This window comes from Symphalangus syndactylus, chromosome 13, assembly GCF_028878055.3.
Source record: "Symphalangus syndactylus isolate Jambi chromosome 13, NHGRI_mSymSyn1-v2.1_pri, whole genome shotgun sequence".
NCBI classification, from domain to species: domain Eukaryota; kingdom Metazoa; phylum Chordata; class Mammalia; order Primates; family Hylobatidae; genus Symphalangus; species Symphalangus syndactylus.
Genome location: NC_072435.2, coordinates 28,794,864 through 28,802,554, shown reverse-complemented (window position 1 = coordinate 28,802,554; position 7,691 = coordinate 28,794,864). Strand labels below are relative to the sequence as shown.

Below are 7,691 nucleotides of genomic sequence, written 5' to 3'. Positions count from 1 at the left end.
TTCCTTTTTCTTTCTTTTTTCTTTCCTTCTTTCTTCCTTCTTTCCTTCCTCCTTCCTTCCTTCCTCGTTTCCTTCCTTTTTCAGACAGAGTCTCACTCTGTCGCCCAGGGGCAGCTCACTGCAGTTTCAACCTCCCTGGACTCCCACCTCAGCCTCCCGAGTAGCTGGAGAAAACAGGTGTGCACCACCATTCCCCACTAACTCATATGGTGCTTTGAGCATTTACCACTGAAGTTCCTCCATCTACTGATGATCCTAGGATTCACTAAAGAAGAGGAGGGTATAGACAATCACTTTTTTTTTTTTTTTTTTTTGAGATGAAGTTTCACTCTTGTTACCCAGGCTGGAGTGCGATGGCGCCATCTCGGCTCACAACAACCTCCGCCTCCTGGGTTCAAGCAATTGTCCTGCCTCAGCCTCCTGAGTAGCTGGGATTATAGGCGCCTGCCACCATGCCAGGCTAACTTTGTATTTTTAGTAGAGACAGGGTTTCTCCATGTTGGTCAGACTGGTCTCAAACTCCCGACCTCAGGTGATCCGCCCGCCTTGGCCTCCCAAAGTGCTGGGACTACAGGTGTGAGCCACCATGCCCGGCCTCAACAATCACTTATTAACTCAATAAATATTTATCAAGGCAGGGCGCTCCTGTAATCCCAGCACTTTGAGAGGCTGAGGAGGGCCGATCACTTGAGCTCAGGAGTTCAAGACCAGCCTGGGCAACAGATGGAGACCCCATCTCTACACAAAATATTAAAAAATTAGCTGGGCATGGTGGCACCTGTAGTCCCAGCTACTTGGGAGGCTGAGGCGAAACAATCACTTGAACTCGGGAGGTTGCAGAGTGAGTCAGGATTGTACCACTGCACTCCAGCATGGGCCTAAGAGCCAGACTCTGTCAAAAAAAAAAAAAAAAAGAAAAAACAGAAAAAGAAAGAGAGAAAGGAAGGAAGGAAAAGAAAAGAAAGAAGAAAGAAAGAAACTTCTGCATATGTACTGGGAAGAGGATACAAAGTAGCGGGAACAGCAGAAACTAAGAGATGGGGGAAAATGGGTGTGGTCAGGACACTGTTCAGTATGACTGGGCTCGTTAGAGGAAGAGGTCAAAACTAGGCTGGGCACAGTGGCTCATGCCTGTAATCCCAGCATTTGGGGAGGCCAAGGCAGGAGGATCACTTGAGGCCAGGAACTCAAGGCCAACCTGGGCAACATAGCAAGACCCCATCTCTAAAAAAAATGCAAAAAATAAAATTAGCTGGGCACAGTGGTGCATGCCTGTCATCCTAGCTACTCAGAGGCTGATGTGGGAGGATCACTTGAACCCAGGAGTTCCAGGCCACAGTGAGCTATATGATTGCACCACTGCACTCTATTGACAGAGCGAGACCCTGTCTTTTTTTTTTTTTTTTTGAGACGGAGTTTCACTCTTGTAGCCCAGACTGGAGTGGAATGGCACGATCTCGGCTCACTGCAACTTCCGCCTCAGCCTCCCGAGTAGCTGGGATTACAGGCTTGCGCCACCATGCCCGGCTAATTTTTGTATTTTTACTACAGACCAGGTTTCACCATGTTGGCCAGGCTAGTCTCGAACTCCTGACCTCAGGTGATCCACCCGACTCAGCCTCCCAAAGTGCTAGGATTACAGGCGTGAACCACCGCGCCTGACAACCCTGTCTCTTAAACATAAAAGTGAGCCACGACCCGGGGCTCAGATCACACAGAGCCTTAAGTGCTTGGCTGGGGGGCTTGGACCTTCCGCCAGAGCGGCTGGGGAGCCTCAGGAGGGCTGTGAAGCGGGAAAGTGCAGGGCCAGCTCTGGGGCCTGGGGAGGACTAACAAGGGGAGACTGGAGGCCAGGAGGCTTCAGGGAGGATCCGGGGGAAAGATGAGGCCTGAGCTGGGGCAGTGACTTCTATGGGACTGGAGGGACACAGCCCAATGTCCCTCTTCCCTCCCAACACCCACATATCCCCAGTCAGAGACAGAACAAAGGCAAAAATCTTTTATTTCAACTTTAGGGAGGCCCTTCTCCACATCTCGGAAGCGCAGGGAGACACCCTGATCAAGAAGGCACCGGCAGAAGCGGCATGGCCACCATTAATTGCTGAGGAGACAGAGCAAAGAGAATGAGGATCCAGGACCCAGAAGTCCAGCTCCCAGCCCCCCTCCCTCAGAGCCAGAGTCCAGGCCCCCTCAATGTCCTGGCTTCCCCGAACCCCTCCCCCGGGCACCTTTCTCTTCCGGTGGAAGGCTGCCTTGCTCTCATGAGAGTTGATCTGCAGCGGGATATAGGCGTCTAGATGATACAGCTGCTGGGGGCCCCCCATCACCAGGCGGTTCTCCCCGATCTCCAGCGACAGCCCCAGGGCTCCATCCTGGAGAGGTGGTGGAATCAGGTCACCCTCCCCAGCAAAAGGACCATCACCTGGACCAGGCATGGTAGCCTCACACGCTAAGAAACTATATTTGAAGGGTCTAATCTCCCAGGGAAGAGGCAGAAGACAGCAATTACAAGTCTCAACGACCGAGCACTTACAATCCCTTGGGCGCCCTCAGGACAGCACCGGAAGGTGGCCTGTGGGCCTCCTGGCAGAGAGGACGCAGCTGACAAGTCCAGCAACAACCCCTTGTCACTTTCGCTCAGAAACAGTCCCTGACCTTTCCAGACCTCATTCCCCTGCTCTGGTCCAGCGGGCAAAACTCACCAGTTTGGGGAGGTCAATTTCGGCCAAGAGGAGGTCGGGGGCTTCCAGCCACAGGTTCAGGTGAGGCTTTTCAGGGCTGAGGAGGAACAAGGTCCAGGGCTGGGCACAGCTGCCAGGTCTTTGCCTGGCATGCTGTTCCCTTTCTCCCTCCAACCAGCCCTATTGCCTCATGACGCCTTCCCAGTCAGGAGTTCTCTCTCCTCCCTCTCTCAGTGCGCAGGGCCCCAGGGCATCACCCAGTGTGGGAGGATGGAGGGATTCCCAAGAGCGTTGAGGAAACATCAGACCGGGGATCTACCGAAGGCCCACCCTGACTCAGCTTTTCCGGGGGCAGGCGTGTACAGGTCCCCCAGCTCCTGGATCCGAGGACGCTGCTGCGAGCGGATGTTCTGCTGCGAGATGGAGCCCATGAATGGCCGGTTCTTCATCATGCGCCATTCTGAGGGTCAGGAGCGCCGTCAAACATCATACAGGTCAGGGTTCCCTTTGCTCTCTCAGGAGGCCGTGCACGGCCAAGAGCCTCCCGGGAGAGGCTCCGCCGGCTCACCAGGACTCTTGGGATCTGACCACACTCCCAGGCTAGGCTCTAGGAAGCCCGCCCACCTTAGTCACGCCCCTCCCATGATATGCCCCAATAAAACCCACCCCTGGAGATGTTCCTGGCCCCGCCCCTTCAGGGCGTCCAGACCCCACCCACTCCTAGTAGCACAGACTCCAGGACACCCTGCCCAAGCCAGCCCCTCCTCTCCCAGGGGTGTTCCCCAAACCGCTCTTGGCTCCACTCTTTCCCGAGGGCCCAGGACCTGCCCCTCACCCGGATTCAGCTGCAAGTTGTATTTGTCCTCAAGGCCCTCCCTGGCGATTGTGATCACGAGCTCCCGCAAGAAATCGCTGTTCTGGGGTGACAGAGAGGGAAAAGACAGGCGGTGGCGGGGAGGGTAGGGGGAGAGACCCCTGCCCAGGCCTCACCCGCAGCCCCGCCCCCAACCTGCATCCTCCGGTAGAAGTCGCTGTTGACAGCTACGTCGTAGGCGGTACAGCCCCGGCCTTCTGCGGGGAGAAAAAGGGGGTGAGGACCCCCCAGCCCTCTGCAGGAAGCCCACATCCCAGACCCAGACAGGGAAGAAACATTCGGGGACAGCGGCCGCAAGAAGCAGAGACAGAGACATAAGGAAGGGCACTCACTTTCCGCTCTGGACTCTCCGCCCAGCCTCCTCCCTGGCCTCGTATCTCCTGTCCATCAGTGTGATGTCACTAGAGTTGACCCTATCCCTCCCCTGCTCACAGCTCTCCTCTGGCTCCCCAGTGCTCCCCAGTGAAGGTCTGAGCCCCACAAGCCTGGCGTTGGAGACCCTGTGTAGTCTGCCCCTCCCACCTCTGTAGAAAACCTCATTCTTCTAGCAACCTCGGCCCACTGAATTTCTTCAGTCACTCTCCATTACTGGCTGATCCAATCCAATCATTCTCTCCCAGCTCTGGGCCACTCTGCCTAGAACCTTCTTCTGTCTTTGCCTGCTGAACTCCTCCTGTTCCTTCAAATCTTATCCCACACCCCCTCCTCCAGGAAGCCTTCCCTGACCCCTTCATGTGGGTGACGAGCCCTCTCAAGGCTGTGCTGGGTGCCCCCCTCCAAAGCAGCATCAATCACACCCTATTGATACTGCATCCATCTCCTTGAGCCCCACCCATGACAGCGAGTTTCTGGAACGTGGAATGTGCATTTCATAGGTCCTTATTCCCCGGGGCACTGCCTAGAGCTTGGTCCCAGAAAGTTTCAAGAGACATATCGTAAAAAGGATACAGAGGCAGAAACAGGGACAGAGGTGAGGCAAGACAGAGATGGAGAAAGGGGAGAAGGGCAGAGGAGAAAACAGGATGAAAGAGAGAGCCGCAGGCCGGGCGTAGTGGCTCACAACTGTAATCCCAGCACTTTGGGAGGCTGAGGCAGGGAGATCACCTGAGGTCAGGAGTCTGAGACCAGCCAGGCCAACAGGGCGAAACCCCGTCTCTATTAAAAATACAACAATGAGCTGGGTGTGGTGGAGCACGCCTGTAATCCCAGCTGCTCGGGAGGCTGAGACAGAAGAATTATCTGAACCTGAGCAACAAGAGCGGAACTCCGTCTCAAAAAAAAAAAAGAAAGAAAAAAGCAGAGAGCAGGCTCAGGACTAAAGCCAGGAGATCCGCTAATGCACGAAGAGCACTCTGTCCAGGCCTCCCGGCCCTGGAGTGGGGCATGGAAAAGTGCCAGCCTGGCCAGGTGGCAGAACCAGGACTGCCCAGGTGTGGGATGTCCAGGGCACTAGAGATCTACCATAGGGAAAAGAATCAGATCGAGGAGCCAGATCTCCTGGAGCTCAGGGAGGAGGGTCCTGGGCCCAGGATTCTTGGGTTCTAGGGAAGAAGGGGCCTAGCGGGCCAGACTCCTGGGTCCTCTGAGGGCACTGACTTGCATCCAGTTCTGCATGAGGCTCTCCCAGACTCATGGGGATGCGAAACCCAGCTTGGTCCTCCTCTAGCATCTGAAGCAGCTCCTCCTCGGTCACGTCGGCGGGAGGAGGGATAGAGGGGGAGTGGCAGATGTTGATGAAAACCTTCCCTTCCGAAGAGTTGGTCTTTATGCAGAAACCTGGGGGGAGGGGTTTAGTCATGACAATCCTTTTCTGCACAAGTCCCAGTCCCCATCCATTCTCTCCAGGCTCTGTCTCTTTTCCTTTTGCCCTGTCCCCCTTTTTCTGGGTCTGTTCCACTCCCCACCCCTGAGATCCCTCACTTCAGTTTTTTTTTTTGAGACAGACTCTCACTCTGTCACCCAGGCTGGAGTGCAGTGGCGTGATCTCAGCTCACTGCAACCTCCACCTCCCAGGTTCAAGCAATTCTCATGCCTCAGCCTCCCAAGTAGCTGGGATTATAGGCGCCCACCACCACGCCCGGCTAATTTTCGTATTTTTAGTAGAGATGGAGTTTCACCATGTTGGCCAGGCTGATCTCAAACTCCTGCCCTCAGATGATCCTCCTGCCTTGGCCTCTCAAAGTGCTGGGATTATATGTGTAAGCCACCGCACCCGGCCCCCTCTCTTCTTTGATTTCTGCTTGTTTGTTTTTTGAGACAGGGTCTCACTGTGTCACCCAGGCTGGAGTGCAGTGGTACGATCTTGGCTCACTGCAGTCTCTTCCACCTGGCTCAAGTGAGCCTCCCAACTCAGCCTCGTGAGCAGCTATGACTACAGGCATGCACCCACCAAGCCCAGCTAATTTTGTTTATTTTTAGTAGAGATGAGGTCTCACTATGTTGCACAGGCTGGTCTTGAACGCCTGGCCTCAAGCAATCCTTCCGCCTCGGCCTCCCAAAGTGATGGAATTACAGATGTGAGCCGCTGTGCCCAGCCTCTCTTCCTATCTTTGTTGTTGTTGTTTGTTTCGTTTTGTTTTTGAGACAGAGTCTCGCTCTGTCGCCCAGGCTGGAGTACAGTGGTGCCATCTCCGCTCACTGCAACTTCTGCCTCCTGGGTTCCAGCAATTCTCCTGTCTCAGCCTCCCCAGTAGCTGGGACTACAGGCACGTGCCACCGCACCCGGCCTCTTCCTATCTCTGATTCTCTGGCCCCCTACCTACTCCTACTCTGTCCTCCAACTCCTTTCTGTCCTAGGATGATCTCTGTGGGAGTCTGCTCACCCCACCCCCACCCCAGGCCTTTATTTTCATGTCTCTTTCCTTCCTCCTCTCTCTGTCCTCTCCCCGGGTCTCCGGTCCCTCTGTCTCCGGTGTCCTTTCTCACCAGGCTGAGGCTGGATTTGTGTCGATTCTGGTCTGGTTGTCTCGGCTTGCTGGAGCTCCTTCGAGGCCTGTATAAAGGAAAACTACCTCCAGGCTTGGAGTCTGTGCCATCAGACCCCTCATTTGTTCCTCAAATGGAGCAATTCTTATGCATGAGAGCTGTGGATAACGCGACAAATTTAGACGGTTTAGGTCCCCTTTCTCCTTTGAGAACTAGAAGAACGATCCCAACCTCACTCCCATTTCTTTCTTTTTTTTTTTTTTTGAGACAGAGTCTCGCTCTGTCGCCCAGGCTGGAGTGCAGTGCCGCGGTCTCGCCTCACTGCAAGCTTCGCCTCCCGGGTTCACGCCATTCTCCTGCCTCAGCCTCTCCAGTAGCTAGGACTACAGGCGCCCGCCATCACGCCCGGCTAATTTTTTTGTATTTTTAGTACAGACGGGGTTTCACCGTGTTAGCCAGGATGGGCTCGATCTCCTGACCTCGTGATCCGCCCGCCTCGGGCTCCCAAAGTGCTGGGATTACAGGCGTGAGCCACCGCGCCCGGCCCCCCACTCCCATTTCTTAGCAAACTTGAAGCCCATCAACCTCAATTCCCCGAGGCCTGGTTCCCGCCCTAGTACATTCTGGGAACTGTAGTCCCATCTTTGAGCACCCCGCCAAAATCCCCGAATACTCAAGGATCCAGGGGTCCCGTCACTGTGCACCTGCAGCAGCAGCTCCTCAAATCGCGCCGAATCAGTACCTATCGCCTCCGCCTCGTTTAGCTCCAGTCCCAACAGCTTCGGGTTCGCCATGGCCCTGGGAAAGAGATCTAGGCGTCCTCGAGACCCTCAACGTGGGGAACTTTGCCCAGGATCCGAACCCCGGTGCCTGCTCTGGCCCTCAATCGACTCCGGATACCTACTATCCTGTTCAAAAACCTAAGACTGGCCTAAGACTACAATTCCATTCAAGACCAAACACCATGTCAAATCCGTTGGGAATATGTCTCTAGATGCACTACTCTCCGTCCTACGTGCCGAACTGTAAACGAAGCCACACTTCCGGTCTATCCGTAAACACAGGACTGGAGTACGCCACACTTCCGAGTATCCCAATGTTCATTCACAAGCTGGTATCGCGTTATTGACAAGCCACGCCCCTCGCATCAATCAAAAATAAACCCCAAGGCGGATCCCTAATTGCCACACTTCCTGTATCTATGAAAGCCA

At 54.8% G+C, this 7,691-nt stretch overlaps 1 protein-coding gene across 1 annotated transcript; it reads right to left on the bottom strand.

Annotated features, from left to right (window-relative positions):
• Window positions 1-1,985: 1,985 nt before the first annotated feature.
• On the bottom strand, window positions 1,986-7,605 carry PIH1D1 (PIH1 domain containing 1). Its single transcript, XM_055237333.2, has 9 exons — window positions 7,185-7,605; window positions 6,481-6,547; window positions 5,152-5,331; window positions 3,691-3,752; window positions 3,517-3,598; window positions 3,012-3,141; window positions 2,703-2,778; window positions 2,229-2,372; window positions 1,986-2,101 (listed from the first exon to the last, which is right to left on the bottom strand). The coding sequence occupies exons 1-9, from the start codon at window positions 7,272-7,274 to the stop codon at window positions 2,060-2,062; spliced, it is 873 nt and encodes a 290-aa protein (XP_055093308.1). The 5' UTR covers window positions 7,275-7,605; the 3' UTR covers window positions 1,986-2,059.
• Window positions 7,606-7,691: the final 86 nt, after the last annotated feature.

Coding starts and splice junctions, on each gene's coding strand:
- PIH1D1 (XM_055237333.2), bottom strand. CDS start 7,274: ATGGCGAACCCGAAGCTGTTGGGACTGGAGCTAAACGAGGCGGAGGCG. Junction 6,548..7,184: donor TTGAGGAGCTGCTGCTGCAG/GTGCACAGTGAC, acceptor TCCTTTATACAG/GCCTCGAAGGAGCTCCAGCA. Junction 3,599..3,690: donor ACTTCTACCGGAGGATGCAG/GTTGGGGGCGGG, acceptor CTGTCACCCCAG/AACAGCGATTTCTTGCGGGA.